This window comes from Columba livia, chromosome 5 (assembly GCF_036013475.1).
Source record: "Columba livia isolate bColLiv1 breed racing homer chromosome 5, bColLiv1.pat.W.v2, whole genome shotgun sequence".
Lineage (NCBI taxonomy): Eukaryota > Metazoa > Chordata > Aves > Columbiformes > Columbidae > Columba > Columba livia.
Genome location: NC_088606.1, coordinates 60,260,080 through 60,277,485, shown reverse-complemented (window position 1 = coordinate 60,277,485; position 17,406 = coordinate 60,260,080). Strand labels below are relative to the sequence as shown.

Sequence of the window (17,406 nt, the reverse complement as noted above, 5' to 3'; positions counted from 1 at the left end):
AACAAAACATGCCAAACCATCAGGAAATAAAAACTTGGACTAGCGCATATGAGTAGAGTTGCTCTGACGTGTGCTTTCAGCTTTAGCTTTTGACTGTGACAGTGCAGTAAACCTTTGATTTTATTATGTTGTGTGCAGCTTGATAGTGCCAGGGCAAGAGGTGTGGGCAGGTCATGTCCCACCTTGTCCCACCTGGATTTCTCCTTGCTCATCCTGCTCCTTCTCCGTGGGACCAGGATGGAGCTTCCAGCCCCGGGAAGGCACAGCAGCGATTGTGGCACAGAACCGCAGTGTCTGGGCTGCCAGACACCCTCTGGCAGCATCTGGTATCACACATGCCCTCCTACCTCGGTCTTACCATGTTTCTCACCTTCAGAAATTTGCTGTCCCATATGTGATTTTTCTCAGAAATGGATTTGGAACACACAAATAGTTTCAGAAGCAGATTTATCAAAACCACCGCCTTTATTTTTTTTTTTTTAAAGTGTGCTAACTACTTGAAAAAATTCATGGTCCATACGTTAACACAAAACTATGACTAACTGAACGTTTTATTCATTATATCACTTGAAGCAAAATGGAATCATTGTATCCTCTGAGGATTATGAAGAGCTACTGTACACATGTAAGGAGGAAGTACTATTTTAGTCCTTAACATGACAACAGATTTAAAGCATTTTATGTTTTACAAAAGTTTTGTAGCTTTTAAAAATTAAATAGATAGTAGTGTCTGCAAGAGAAGACACCACTTATTTTGTTAACTTGATTTCTGTAACCGTAATAGTGTAAAACTTCTTCAGCCTTCTGCATAGGAGGAAGCCTCTTCATAGAGACATGCTGCTACTTGTCATGCCAGCTTCAGTGAGTTGCATCGAACAAACCACATCTTTGCCACTGTACCCTGCTTGGAATGAATATGAAAGCAAGTTACCACTATATCTATCTATCTATCTATCTATCTCTAAATATCTATCTATCTATATTTTTTAAACCTGGCAAAGTTTGTTAGTCCTTATAGTGTTAATCTATGCACCAGTACAATTTGATACAGTTCCATTTCAGTTTACAGCTCTTTTTGTAGAGTGCTTCAATTTACAGAGCTATGAAGGATTTTATTATAAGCCTTTCCCAAAATTCTTCCTTATTCTATTTTTTTTCAGAATCTTTTCCTGCTTATTTGTTTCCTTTAAGAAGCTTTGTACAACTCTCCAGCAGGCATCTTATACCATGATGAAATATATTGTTATATCCAAGAGAATGTAGAACATTTAAAAATAAATAAATAAATAAACAAATCCCTTGAAGCTTCAACTTTTCCTGATATTCATGTCATTGTTTTGTTCCCATAATGAACATTTTGTGGAAGACAGTGTTCAGAAAGTGTCCAAACCATGTTTTAGTCCAGATTCGGTTTTAATATTTGGTGTTGTGAGGTTTTCATTTAGTCACAGCGCTTAACCCACTGGGACTTGAGTCAGCATTTGAAGAGAACCTACCAAACTCTCGAAAAGAACTCTGAAGCCTGCCCACAAGACTCTCCTTTCTGCCAAATTGTGGTTTTGCTGTTGACTGCCTGCAGTGTGTGTCTCTGCAGGAGAATCCTCTCATATTGGAAGAGAAAAAGCACAACTTTTACATTTCCTTGAAACTCTCAGCAAGCAGGTTCAATTTACCAGAAGGGTACTTTAGGTAATGTAAAATTAGGCTTTATAGGAAAGCTTGGACACAGAGGCAGGCAGGGGAATTGTTCATGAATAGATTTTATAATCCGTGATGCTCTCTAAGGGAGGAAAGAATTTGAGAATCTGTGTGTTAGTAGTTCATCAGCATATCAAAACTGAGAGGAGCCACACCTGGATTCTGATCTCTTGGCTGTGCCTAAGGTGCAGGTACACACAAAGAACATGGTGACTTTATAATTGCTCACAACTACTGTCAGTGCTGCCACAAGCCCTTCCTGACTTTCTGCAGCTGTTCTGTGTGAACAGTATTCCTGATCTGACAGTTGACGTGAGTTGTTAAGCAAAAGATTTAAGAGCTCTTTTAAGGAGGTAAATGCCTTCTTAAATTTATCTGCATAAAGCCCGTAGTTCCAGATCACCACTATTTTTGCTCTAAATGTGGTTTTAGCAGTGGATTAAGTCTCTCTGAAATAGATTATGTTCTGTGTACAGTCATCTGAGGGCTAAGGGAATTTGTGTGGAATCTGCTTGGACCAGACTGGGATGTATATTTTGGCACTGAGACTTTCATGAGGAACATGAATAGCACATATGCCAGAGCTGCTGATGCTTTAAAGCTCCAACACCAAGAAGGACAATAATGCTATTAAAATTGTGTATTTTCTGTAATCCTTAAATCCCTTCTTAACTTAAATGAGAGTTCCAAGTGAGGTAGCTATTCTTGGCAGTATATTCATAATGCTGAGTAGTATAATATTTTCTAAAATGAAGGATAAATGAAAAGCCTGAAAAAACTAAGCAACTAAGAAATGCTGATCCAGTAAAATGTGCAGACTCACATTTTACTATGTATTTCAAATGACTTTCATAAATTCTGGTGTACCTAATAGCAGAAGAGGCGCTTCCTTTCTACTTTATTATCGAATGTTATGTGTATTGTAGAGAAGTGTTACCCCTATAATAATATTTTTATTGTTTATATGAGTAAGGAAGCCCTACCTATATTTAAGCCCACGCTGTGCTTTGTACTCCGCAATGTCGTAGTTAGAAAAGGTTCCTTTGGCTGACAACTAATGCTCTGACAAATGCAGGAGAGAGCAAGGTTGAGGAGGAAGGTGCACTGTTATCATTACTCTGCAGGGAGGACCTGAGACAGGTGGCTACAGTAGAAGAACTATAGATGTTGTTTCACCAACCACTGTAAAATCTCTTCCTTATCTGGCTTTTTATGTGTCTGTTCAAATTTATTGTTCCTTTTTCTTTGATCAACTGGTCTTGCAACTGTGTTCTTATTTGGGATGTTGTTCCTGAAATAAAAATGGCAGTTCCTGAGTTTTAAATTGGATTGATAAAGAGCCTGGATATCCTTGCCACACAAATGTAAATGAGAAGTGCCTGTGTGAGCAGAAGATAAGGACCATGTCTTCTGTGTGAGTCCACAGCAAATATTTCTCTGGCATTCACACTACTTGTGCGTTGCTCATTATGGTGCTAAAGATATTGGCAATATGCAGTTGTGGCAATAGTATGTGAAGAATGATAATCTTATCAAAAGGTAATTGTGTAATTAATTTCAAAAGGAAGAGCTACACCTCAGCAATATCATTTAACACCAACTTTACCAAATACTGAAATGCAGTAATTAGTGGGTGATGACTTACCTAGTCCATGTGCTTTGTTCTGATATGAAGCTCAGATTTTCTTGACTGCTCTTTGGTAAGCTTTCTAGAACCAATGATAAGAATATCAGGGTTTTCTTGGTTATTTACATTTCTCATCTGAGTGCTTAAAGCTTATTATTATGGTGAACAGAAGTTCTGGACCACTGAATTTAAAATATGCTATTGACCGGACTTGAATGGTGACTAGAGGTCCTTACTAATGAAATATCTATTAGTTACAGTGAAGGCACAACCTTCCAAGCATTTATAAATGGTATTTTTTGCAAAGAGTTATGTGCAATGATAGAAAGAAAGACATATGGGTTCAGGAAAAAACAAGTACTAGTATGAAAAAGTTTACCTACTTTTGACAAATCATTAAGAATGTGCTAACAAGATTTTCATTTGCTTATAGCAGAAAAGTAAATGCTGACTTTTAGGTAAAAAATGTCCTCACAGAAATCAGACAGTCCTTAAGCTTTACACAAGTGTGTCCAAAAACATAATTCTAATTTATCCTGAATTCAATCCTGCAAGGTAATGAGCACTCTGCCTCCAACTTTTTAAGGATGTTAAATTGTTTGCATAGCGTAATATCTGGAAGTTGTTTTACGTGCATATTTATAAATATTTGTGTTGTGCTGAGGCAGAAAGAGTTCAAATTAATTCCTTAGCATATGGATTTGTAAAATGTGGCAAAAGAGTATTTTTTTTATGTATTGTTAGAGTTTGGTTTATGTGAATGTTCCTCTGCATGTGTGAGTGGCCCACTGTGTGGACCAGGGATTAAACTTTTATTCTCCAGAAGTTGTTTGTGAATTTTTGGTATTGCCAGATGCAGCACCATGTATGTGTGTATATATATATATATATATATGTATGTATATGTATGTATGTATGTATGTATATATGTGTGTATATATGTATATAAACTGCAGTAATATGGCCAAAGCGCTCATGTTGACTTAAACATGAACTCTTGATAGAGACGTGCTATACGAGACTATTGATGAGCCCTAAGTTCAAGACAGCAAGCAAGGCCAGCTCTGGGAAGGAAGCTTGGAGGCATGTTTTGTTCCTTTTACAAAAAGGGCATTTTTTGTGAGGGTCAGAAACAAATGCAGAAGGAGTCTTGTTATTTGTCTTTAACTGAATATTTAAAAAAGTTCTAAGTTAGCTGCCTTAGGTATGATCTCAGTCCTGGACTAGCAAACCAGTGCTAGAAGGGAATCTTAATATTTTGGGGAAAAGTTTCAGTCTCATGTTTGTCCGGAAAAAACACCTGTATATTGACACTTTTAATGGAATATACCACTTTTCACTGTTTTTTAATTGAGAAAACTTTTCATCCAGACAAAATTTTCAGGCAGAAGAAAGAAACAAAATGCTTCCAATCTGGATAGAAAGAAGGTTCAAGAGTCTGAGTCATTAGAATAGGGATTTCACTGGGGAGTTTTGCAGCCCTAAAGAGTGCTCCTCCACACAGTAACAGTTTATTTCAGGATTTATTTCTCACCGTGTCTTCCTCTTGGATCCCTCTTCTTTATAAAACTGGTAAAACACTTCACTGGGCCAGCAGGGAAAAGACTGCCTTTGCAGCTTAGAGGGAAGGTCATCAAAATAAACAGAGCAGAGATTTGAAGATACTTTAGTGCTTTCATTACCTGACTGTCAAGCTAGTTTTCCTCCTTGGTTCAGTGAGTGTATAAGTGAGGTAGAGTGAATGAGAAAAGAGACTGACTGAAGGTTACTCATTTTGTAAAGGCTCGCGCTGATAGTGAACTGCCCGATTTAGAATGAATATATGAATCTGCATCTTCTGTTTTAGAAGTAGAGTCTTCAGTTGAGCCCCAGAGCATGTGCTACTAGAATGTCTATCAGCTTTTGGAAGATAAATAATTAAATAAGGTTTGTTTTCTAATCCCAGTGTGCAGCCAAACGAATATATAATTTTTTTCTTTTTTTGCAAAGCAAGTTTCTTATTTTTTAGCGGTATTTAAATTTCCATTTTAAATTAATTGTGCCACAATCCCTTGATATGCTCAAAAAGCACTCTCGTATGTAAAAGATGCAATTGTCAAGCTGGAGTTCTGCCAGATTTAGCTTTTTTCTGCTTCCTGGCTTCTGTGAGCACCAGTGCACCAAGCTGTGAGATCTTTGACAGAATTTGGTTGTTCTTTTTACAAAAGTGAGACAAAGGCTTGATACACAGGGGGCTGCCCCAACTTTATGGCTTCCCTGGATTTTCCTGATTTGAATTCCTAGTTGACTCTTTAAGCCACTTTTCCATCTAATTTGAGGTATTGACGCATCACAGAGCAGCCTGAAGATCTGGTATCTCCTATTTGATCTCCTAAAGAACTGCTGTTTATGAAGTCTGGGGCCAACTTGAGTTACAATAGGCTGTTAAGGATAAGAATAAGTATGTTTTTATAGATCATTTAATATATTTTGAAAAAGGAGCTGAATGTTGATATATCCCCCATTTCACAATTGAGAAACACACTACACTGACATGATTTGTGAAAAGTTGCTCAGCAATGAAAGTCACATCTCACTTCCACTCATCTAGTATCCTCATTGCCAAGTTTTATATCTGTATTTTATGAGGCTGCAAAAACCCATCTTCCTTTGCACAATCTTCCAATGCCTTTTATCCATTTAGAAGAGCAGATTAAAATGGGCTCTTAAATATGAGGTAGCTTATTGCATCATATATAACTAGATAAAATGGCAGGAAATATTTTTAGGAGAGATGGCAATAGTTTGTCCTCTTTCCAAAGAAATGTGTGTATTATAAGCTTATATGAAAGATTCTAACTGTAGTGAATGCACAATAGATAGACAAACCCCTTAAGTTTGTACTGCTTTCAAGTGACTGCTCTGTAAAATCCTTGATCGTGAGGTTGATTTCTGTATAACATGGTTCAACAAGGAACAGTTCTCACAGGCTGAAAGCACTTGTACCTATCAAAAGTTATCTTTTCCCTGTAAAACTTCTTATCAGACTGAAATATTTTTTTTCTTAATAATATTAAATCTAAATAATCTATCTGAAAAACTATTACACAATGAATTCTGCACGTATCTTTGAAGTTTTTTTGTGGTTATAGTCTTATGTGATGTATGTCAGTTTTGTAATATTGGAAGAACCATTTGCACTCTGATTTTCCAGTTATAAGTAGGAGGGAAATGAGAAACTCATGAAAGCCAGTGAGAAATTTAAGTGGTTGTGCTTTTTTTTTTTTTTTTAAATATTGGATTTAGTTCTGTACAGCTGCTATTTTGGGTTGGCCTTGGCTCAGATGAGGGGAGCTGCAGCTAGAGAACTACTTTGATTAATGCTGACTCTGTTCCTGGGGAGCCAGCAAAGGATGGCCACAGCACAGTCTTGTTCAGCATCCCCATCATCCTCACTGGTTATTATTCTGTCTTAGGGCTGCAATAGGACAGTTCTGCTTCCTAATCCTTGGAAAAGAGTTTTGAAAGTCATATTTCTTCATTTAACTAAGTGTTCATAAAATTTACCCTTTTTTCATCTGCTTGCTTCATGCTTCCAAATGTGATCTATACTTAGACCATAAGCTAACCTGATTTAATTGAAAAGCAAGTTCAGTCTTCTAGCTACTGCCTGAATGTAATGAAAAAAATCCCAACTCACAAGCTGATGTGTTTGAATTGTTCAGCATAGAGTCTGACCTTGGTAAATTTACCTTAGATTTAGGTCTAACTTGATTAAATTCTATGTCAAGGTGAACCAAAATTTCTGTTTCTTCAAGACTGAAATTTTCAATCTTGTCCAGAATCCTCATAGATCATTTCGAATGCTGTAAAAGGAGCTGTGTAGACTGAGCACAAAGCATGAAGAATAAAGTTAAGCATTTGTCATGCAAAGCACAGAGTCACTCATTGCTTTTGTACAAAATGTCACAAGAAGTTCCTTTACAGAATTTACTCATGCCGGTGTCCCTAATGCTGTGACTAATTTGTATGCCGTGATGCTTATGCCAGGGTACTCTCTTGGGCAAGAGACAATGGTTGCACTTTGAATCTTTGAGTGCCAAGGTGTGAAAAGCAAGTTCAGTCATCAAAATAATTTCCTAATTTTTGGATAACATTGGCTGTTTTAAACTAGAATCTTTGAAGGGATTTTGTAAGGTGATATTACTTTGAAAGATTTTGCCCTTTCCCTGCTGGAACTTAGTATTTACTAACAGCCTTTCAAAAATGAAGTAGAGGGGATTTTTCTTAGTCAGAATAGCTACTTTTTAAAGAAAGTTATAGATGGAAACCAATGCATTTTATAGCTATGCAAATAATGACAGCTTTCTGTGCTTAATATAATTTCTCTGTCAGAGATTATAAAAGTAATATGTTATCTGGGAAAAGCTGGATTATCTGTCAGAAATACTAGTAATATAGTGTGATAAAGAAGCTTGAATAATTTTACCCAACTGTTTTCATAGAAATGTTAATATTACAGTCAAGGACAAAGATTAAACTTTGGACCTCAAGTCCACTCTTAGTGACTGCTGAGATGGAAACTGTCTCAGTTCAGAACAAACTGTGTTCATTCTTCTCTTGAGTTTCATGTGCAGCTTTTACTTAAGTGGCCATTTTCAATTTACAAGCATTAAGCCTTCAGCATACGCCCTAATGCAATGTGGTAATTTACAAGTGTATTTTGGCAATGTCTTTCGTTGGTAGCTTTTCAGACTTTTTTCCTGGTGCTCTGAGGTGTGGCTTGTTATCAGACACCTCCAGCCTTCTGGTGCTGTGCTGAAGATGGCAAATCTCACTGAGAGCCAGCAGTGCTCAGTGGTTTGGATTGTAGTCTACATCAGGATTCATTACTGACACTTCATAAAAAGTCCCAGCTCTGATTCTTCTGATTCTAAGCACAGGCTGAAGGAAATATTGTGTCCTTTAGTCAAAGGAATTGCTTATGTGAAGCATATCTTTGAGGTAGGTTTTTTAAGCTGACTTTGTACGTCATTAGTTTTCTCTTCCATATAATAAACTCTCTTCTAGATTAGTCCCTAAAGACTAAACATTATTATCATTATCTAAACCAAATGTTCTTTTTATAATGGGAAAGATTCCTCAAGGAGAAGATAGTTTTGCCACATTCTGGAAGTCAGACTCATCATTAGCTCTTCCAAAGAAGAAAACTGCCCACAGGAACGGTTATCGTGTGAACTTTTGTCTGTGTGGGTTGCCATTTATTTATTAACTCAGTTGTTCCAGTGGAACGCAGCTGTTTCAGTGGGTGGAAAGTGATGATGTGTCCACAGAATAAGAAATGGTGCTGAAGATACTAGCCAGTAGTTTAAACTAATGAAGTGGACACAAGCCAGTAGATGATTTATGTAACTTCATCTCCTTTTGTACTTTATGCTAATTCCTTTCTTTATTGTGTATAGCCTTTTAACTTTTTTTTTTTTTTCTTTTAATAGTGGCATAAATTTAATGATAGAGAGGACAACTGCATGGCTTAATTTTTTTGACTAACATTTTACAGAGATGAAAACCAGCCAGATCTATCACTCAGCATGAAACATTCCAATTCTGAGAAAAGAAAATCTCTTATTCATCTGTTTAACAGCTAAGCAGTTATTCAATCCTGCTTTTCAGGAACACCCAAAACTTGTCCTCAAATTTGTCAATGTTTGGAATACGCAAAGAATGCAGGAATGAGCCCAGAGCTGGTAAATTCTATCTTTTAATATCCTTACTTCCTTGTTTGTAGATTTACTCAAGTTCAGCCAAATTCTTCTTTCTGTGACACTTGTTCAAATCCAGGTTAACTCCAGGAGTCTTGTTCAGGATTTACACTAGTTCCCCATAAGGAATAAATTGGTCCAATAACACTACAATCATAATTGGGGAGCGGGGGGGAGGGGTGGGGGGGGTGGTTGTCATATAGAAATCCCCCCCTGAGACCTCAGATTCTTCCACCAAGAGTTTATTTTAGTTTTTAAGTTTTTTGTCCTACTCATAGTTAATTTGCTGGCCCATTCCTGGAAATGTAAGGCTTCCCATTACAGATAACATGGGGTTTAAAGCTATAACTTTGCAAATGCTATGTTTAAATCTGCATGCCTTTTTCCGGACAATTGCTTCCTTCATGCCTATGTGGTCTGACTTGATTGCAGAAGAAAGATCAGGATTGTATTCTTTTTAGAGATTACTTTTTCCCTGCCCACCACTAAAGTTGGCCAGAGTGCTATTGCTTTCTCCTATGTGTGAGTGCAATAATATCATCCACCACCCTAAAAGATCATGTCATTTGGATTCCTGTTGTATAAGTAGTGAATATTTTCTCTATCACCCTTAAGAATTTTTATAAAATAAAATATAAACCCCTCATTTTTTCAACAAATGTATTTGAGATGGGTCTATATTTGTCTGTAGTCCTAGAATCCAGTTAATTCTTCTGAGTTTTATAAAATATCTTAGAATAACTTTTTCTTTAATCCTCTCAGATCAACTGTTATTTGAGCTTTTTCAACTTGTTCAGGAGTTCTGTACTGTATTCAGTCAACATTAGGAGTCTTATTAAGAAAGTTTCTGTCTTATTTTTCTTCAAAGGAACTCTTTTTGAAGGATGTTATACTTTTACAGTCAAGTTTTCCCAGTAGATGCTGATTACCTAAGTCTTCTTGCTTTGCTGGTTAGTGATGCAGGAAATTGTGATGTAGCCTTGAGCTTCAACCGCTTCCTATTCTTCCAGGACTGTGTTTTAAAATGCATCCAGAACTTTGAAATTCTTTCATTATAGGCATCTGTATTCCTTGAGAAAATTCATAACTTGCTAGGTTGCAGGAATTTGGTAGGCTATAGAAGTACAAAATATGTCTGCATTTCTGTGTTCATTTGTTGCTACTGGAAAAAGGCATGGATGTGCTCCAGCCTAATGATTATCTAGACTTCAAACAACAAGGTTCTGGCTTTACAGTAGCAATAACTTTGCATAGTTGCTCATAACTTCTTCCTTAAGTATTAGTTATAGGATTCAGTTCCCTGTGATTTACTTAGCATGCAAATGCATCACATATGCGTCCACAATGATGACTGTTGGAGGAATTATATTTGGACATATGAAAGCAGCAAAATTCTTGTTAACAGAAAATAGCAACTCCAGACCTTGAGAACACAGGTTCATTTCCATTGGGCTTCTCAAGAAACATTCATTGATGAAGTGTGTGTCAGGTGAGCAAAAACTAGATTTGGAAATACCAACATATGTGGAAGGTCGATTGATCACTGTTGAATAGCTTTTTTTTCTTTTTTTTTCTGGTCAGTTTTATTTATACTTACCTGTGATTACTTAATCTTTCTTGATCTGAACATATTTTTGAAGCTTATAACCAAAGATGTGTGTTATGATACAACAGCAGCAGATTGCACCTGACAAGACAATATGAAGCTAGTTTAAATTGTACAGTAATTTTCAATATTTCTGGTTTTCTAGAAAAGCTGGCCTTTTTAAGAACTTTCAGATGACCTCCTAGAAGCCCTTTTAATGGGAATTATCCTGCTTTTGTATAACATACAATAGTGTTCTTTTTTTTGTATGAGATAGTGTAAAGTCACCCATTCTTCACTCAAACCTTCCATCAAAATTGTGTTTTGACTGAGAATGGATTATTGTGAGATATGGATAGAGTCAATTGATATGGTAATGAATAATTGAGACCACCTTTCTGAGTGATAAGTAAACAGGTTTATTTCTTTATTTTACTGTTGTGGGAATAAGGCCGACAGAATAAATTCAGTTGATTGCCACGGCAGAATTGTAGATTAGGGATTTCTTGATGATGGATTTAAGTTCATTAAATTGTATTGAGTAGAAGTAGAAATGGTGCAGTGGCTGCTTAAGCCTACACTAGATCCCATGCTTCCCAGTGCTTCATGTTAATTAAAATCTAGCAAAGCAGTAGCTGTATACATTGTGTTTGGTTACACAGATTCTATGAAGCGTTAAAAAAGTTGAAGAATATTAATGACTTTAGATTTAAAACTCATTAACCATTACCCTATTGACCAGCTAAATAGAGTTTCTCAGCAGTCCTCTGGGCCAGTGCCCTTCATTCTGTCACGGAAAACCAGAAATGTTTGTTGGCTGAGGTAAACATTTTTGGGAATGCTGACAGTATCATTGGGTGAGACAATGTGGGTCCCTGCTCACTAAAGATGATCTGGTCAATCTACAGATTTGTCACTTTTTCAGAATATAAAATAGTATTTTTTTTCAAAAAAATTTTTTTTTTTTTTTCTTAATTACAATCTGGTAAAACTGTGTGTCTTATTTATAACCACAACTCTGAAAAAGCTCATTCAGCATTGTGTTATAAATTGGCAAATACAGCTTCTTTCCCAAAATGGTAAGGTTTGTAATTCCTTGCTTGAATCTTGACCCAGTGTAGTGTGAATTTTGTCTTCATTGAATGGAAGCAGATCACTGACTAACTTTGAAGAGAAATTTTGCAATACCACAGCATTGCCTTTTTCAAAATAAACCGTAGCAGCTTCTGGTGAATTGTATTTGACATCTGATGAACAAAAGACTTAAGGTACAATCTATGAAGTACATACATAGCAAGAAAGCTATTTTGTCACAGACATCTTTGACTAAAATCCTTAAAACAACATCAGTTCCAAATCAGTCTCTCTGGTTTTGTGTTGACTTATACCCCTTAACCCTTTCTGTTAAACATCAATCAATAAAAAAAGTAAAAATGTCTTCAGATTGGACTAAATAGTGGTCTCCGGATGATAGATTATTATGATTCACGTATTACCTCTTTTGGCTTAGAGATTCTTTTGATGCCTGAAGAATAATACTGCTTAAACAAAGGCTGGTTTAAAAAGCAAACAAAAGATAAACAAACTGAAACCCCTTCTTCTCTAGTATGTTCCATCTGTTCCAACCAGTTACCGTAATATTAAAAAGAAGGAAGAAAATTTTGCATGTTTTATTATTTTCAGTTCATTAACATTTACAGGAAGCTGCAGTAATTGGGTTCTGCAAAAACAGTTATTTGCAGCCACTCTCAGAAAGGACTAATTTCTGTTCACCTAGAACTGAATTGTTTTTCTGTCTTTGTTTTGTGGGCTTTTTGTTTTCATTTCAGTGAGTGATCTGCAAGTTACAAATTATTTTACCAAAGTAGTGTTGAGCTAAGCAGAGAGGATTTATAAATAATCCCGCTGAAGGAAAACATAAACTGACAAAACATATTCAAGAGACATTGTCTTTATCTTTTTACATTCTTCTTTTTGTATTTCCTTAGATCATAGATGAAGAAGAAACACAGTTCATGAGTAATTGTCCTGTTGCTGTCACTGAGAGCACACCCAGAAGACGGACACGCATTCAAGTGTTTTGGACGGCTCCTCCTACTGGTACAGGTTGTGTAATTCTGAAGTAAGTGTGTTAAAGCATATTAAACTAACCATTAAAGTAAAAATCAGTTAATAACAAGTCTAATACTTATTTGATGAAGAGCCATGGAAGTCCTCTGATGCTTTTTTCTCCTTTGCCATGCTTGACCAAGGGATAGGTCTACTCACACAGTTAGTAACTTAAAGCCCAAGTGTTCAAAAGTTACTCCAAGCTTTCATGAATCATGGAACTGGTAACCCTAATTCTGACTTTTTGAGATCACAATTGGATCCATCTGGTTGAGATTTGGATAAAATCCATGATCTTAGTTGAGATTAATAATGGGAATTTTCTGTAGAGTCAGGATTTTCTAAATGTACCTTTATCAGTAAAATCAGATCTATTTTTTTAGAGGTGAATGCATTCATTCTGGAGCTGGTGATCTTTTAGTTATGTTCTCCTATTGAGTCACCATCCCTGGAGATGTTTAAAAGATGCATAGATGAGGTTCTTAGGGACATGGTTTAGAGGTGGGCTTGGTAGTGCTAGTTCAGTGGTTGGACTTAATGAACTTAAAGGCCTTTTCTGACCAAAATGATTCTATGTTTCTATTATTTCTACAGTCTGTTTCTAAAGTATGTGTGTTCATGTTTTTTAAGCAAGTAAGATTACATAGGTGCACTTTGCTTTAGGGCCACTCATTCATCTGTAGAAACCTGAAGTCACTTGTTACTATGAAAAATACCAGAACAAGCTGCCAGAGAAATGTCCTGTCTCCTAAGATTTTACTTGTCATATTTAATAGGACAGATTGGTCAAATATGCATGGACAGTTGAAATTTCTTTGCTTGCTTTGAATCTATGTCTCGGATAAGCATTTTCAATTGCTAAGATGTGTCCTGCAACAGGTCAAAGAATTTCAAAGAGTCTTATCAGTATTGGGGATACCTTTAGAGACACAAAACACCTTAAGGCTTTTAAAGGAGATGTTAGCAACAAAGGCTGGGCTGAAGGTAGTTCATACCAGTTCAGGAAAAAGTGTTGTCAAAATTGCAACTGGTTTCTTCTGGACATGCTGCAAAATTGCCACCAGCAAAACTGGTCCCCAGCTGCCTGGCCCTCACCCTGTGCTTCACTTCCTTCTCATTGTGCTGGTTGGCACAAGAGCTTGAACACCCTCTTCTTCCACATCTTGGGGGTGATCTTGCCCCAACCCTAACTCTGGCTGTGGAACAGACTCAAAGCTCTGGCATGTGCTTCTACCTGCTGCCTCTCAATACCAGTGAAATAATTTTAAGATCCTCTGTTTTAACCTGTACTGAAAAGGTTCAAGAATACAATTACAGTATTTTCATAAGCTCGGGACAGAAAAGTGTACATCAAACTGCAGAAAAACTGTGAAGCCTGCTGCTTTGCTGGATGCCCAGACAGATTGTGTGTTAAGGTTTATATATGGAACTTTTCAGTAAGCAATCAAGAAGGTTCTTTCAGTGTTGCTGAGCTGTTTATCAGTAAAGCTATTTGCTTTTCCCTCAGGACTGCCTCCTTTTTAGTTGTATAACAAATATTGCTTTAGACACTTGCTACTTCAGTAGTGTAATAATAAGGCAATGATGTTTTATACATCCTTTTAAAGAAACAAGATTTAAACTTTAATCCAATAATGATATGCAACAATGCAAGTTGTTGGATTTTTTTTTTCCATTACTGTCCTGAGTAAAATTGCCATTATAAAAAAAAAATAAAAAATGAGCCAAGACCTATACTTTTCTCACTGAAACTTAAACATCTGTGGCTGAAGTTGGTTCAGGGGTTCTGCCTGGGTCTTATCTGCAAAGGAATGTAGTAAAGCTCCACCAGCTGCAGGAACCTTAAAAATGCTTCTTCTCTCTTCCCTCTGCTGGTCAAGTCATGTTGCATGTTCAACACTCAGATTTTTACACTGTGAAATACTTGCATTATTGAAGTGTGTATTTGCTGCTGGAAGTGAGAGGATGTTGTTAGGTACTTTCCAGTAAAAATTGTGAAAGATCCAGGCTTGCTCCCAATGGTTGCTTTATTGACCTCAGAGGGTAAGTAACTGCTCCATTCCTGAGGACATTTCAAAGAAAGAATGAAACAGTGGCCATCACTACCAGTTGCTGATGCCAGAAATTAACATCAAAATGTGGCATTTGTTTGTGCTGCAGTGCAGTCCTCTGTGACACCATACACAGCAATCACTGATGTGGTTTTGGCATTAACAACATTTGCATTTTTTCTTTTGTATGTAAAGCTTTGACCACATCTGAATTAGAGTTTATGGTCAGCATTCTTTATAAACCTTTATGGCCAGCTCCCGTAAAATAGCATAGAAATGTTGGGTGCAATTTTCAAAATTATTGTTTCATTTGTGAGAGCTTTAATGGTATAATAAAAAAATAAAGTCTAAAAGCAGTTATAATAAGTGCAAACTCATAATGGAGAATTTCCAAAATGTTGAACTTCAGAGGAAACTAAAGCCGTCTGTATTTTTCTTTTTTTTCTGTGTGTGACGGAATGCAAATAGTTTATTTATTATTTTTTATCAATACATTTCTGTTTCAGTCCTTGGAGACTATCTAATAATTTTCTTTTAGAATTTCCAAAACAGAATGACAGTGGTTTTCAGCCTGTTGTGAAACATAAGGGTATACTTCTTTTCATTATGTCCTGGTCTACTGACTTCAATACATAGAAAAGTCAAATATAGTCACAAGGTAAACTTAGCTGATGCATAAAAACTTAATATGGTTTTAGTGCCAAATACTGGGATGTTTTAGATTTATAATGGTATAATTAAATATAGAGGCTTCCAGGAAGTTTTTGTTGGGCTAGTACAGATGTTTGGGAACCCTTTTTTTTATTATTGAAGTCTGCTATCTTTGATAGAAACACTTGATTACCCTCATTTGGCTAGTATTCTTCTTAGTGCTTTCTAGGCAACTTGCATGTGATCAGTTTGGTTGTGACAAGCATAAAGTGGCACAGACAAATGGTAATCTGTAGCTCCCAGCTTCAGTAAAGGATGCTAAATCTTTTGGCATGAGCACGTATGTGTGTAATGCTAGCTTCCTGGGTGGCTGTAAAATACGAAGTTTAGGAGAATGAAAATACATTTCAATTTGACTTATCACTACTTTGCTTTTTAAAACATCTCTTTTTGTGTGAAAACTTAGAATTGGGTGAAAAGAAAAAAAATAGAGGAAGATGGATTAACATACGATGTTGCACTGTAGTTGCTTAGTCAAGAAATCCATTCTCTTCATTCCCCGTAAGTGATGACAGTGAAATAGCCTAAAGGTTTGAATCCTTACAGACTCTTTTTTGAAGCTGCCAATGTACGGGAAGTACTTCAGGATGCCAACAAAAGCTGAGGCTCTGTTTGCCCAAGTGTTTAAGCCCATGCTTGAGTCTCACTGAAGACACGAGACAGAAGAATTGCTTAAACATTACACATCGCTTGGGAGACCCTTGAGCTTTAAGCCCTTTTTCTACCAGCCTGTGATGCATGCTAGGAACACTGTCCAGCTAAATCCAAATATAGAGAGGTACAGATTCCAGCATACCAGCTCCTAAAATGATTTCTGCAGATGGCTGAGAAGGAGAAACAGCCCATCACTTTGGGGATGGCCCCAGACACTGCAAGACAATTTTAAGCACCTTGATTTTTAGGGTGATGTAATGGAAATGGAACGTGTCATTGGCTCTCAGATTGTGTAGTCAGCCCCATCACACCACTAGGTACTTGAATAGAAAGTTTTGCTGTGTGGAACAAAGTTATTCTGAAAAGGTAAATCAACAGAATGTGTTCAGATCTTACTTAACAATAAGGATTCATTTGGCTGTGTGAGCACCTGTGCCAGTTTCTGAAGCTACCCAAATACCAGCATGAGCGGGAAAGTGCTTACATCAATGTCTGTCTTGCTTCTGTGGTTAAAGATGTCTATTTGAACCATTCTAAGCTGTCACACTGTGTGCAGTCTACTTGTTTTTGTATTCACAATGCAGAATTTAGTCCTTTTATCCCTATTTACTTTCCCTTGTGATTGGTCAGACATCAGGGTGCCATGTGGCAATATGGGACGACCAGGTAATTTCCTTTCTCTTTTGATAGAAGTTTGTGTTCTAATGCTTATTTACTAGATTTCTGGGCTTTTTGGAATGCATTTGCTTTCTAGTATCTTTGAAAACATACTGTTAAAACTTTTATGAGAGATATTTATAGTTTTTATGCAATGTGGAAGTTATATAAAACCTAATTATCTTATAGGCAATTGAGCAGTGGCAGAGCCTGGTGGTATTTATAGAAAATTCACATAGAAATTTTTAGGTGTTTAAACCCTGATTTGGTTTAGGTGTTCAAACCCTGATTTTGGCTAATATTCTTAGACTGCCTAATGCTGTAAAAAAACCCAAAACAAACCCCCACAAAACTAATGGGACATTTATCTAGTTTAACAAGGGAAGTCTTAAATATGGATTTAAATCAGTGATTTACACCATTGACCAAAAAAAGGGAATAAATGTTTATTAAAAGTTTCTTAGGAGTGATAGTGGTTACTGGTATTCCTCAAGATAAAATGTCTCAGTTCAGCGTGGTACTGAACAGGTAGGTAAAGGTCTGTATAATTGATGGAAAATATAGAACAAAAAA

General features: G+C 36.5%; 1 protein-coding gene across 1 annotated transcript in view; it reads left to right on the top strand.

Moving 5' to 3' along the window:
- Positions 1-17,406, top strand: part of SPON1 (spondin 1) — a 193,354-nt gene that overhangs the window by 25,903 nt on the left and 150,045 nt on the right. The window contains exon 3 of the mRNA XM_005499314.4: positions 12,640-12,773. Coding sequence (XP_005499371.1) covers positions 12,640-12,773 — 134 coding nt within the window. The remainder of the gene's footprint in view (positions 1-12,639; positions 12,774-17,406) is intronic.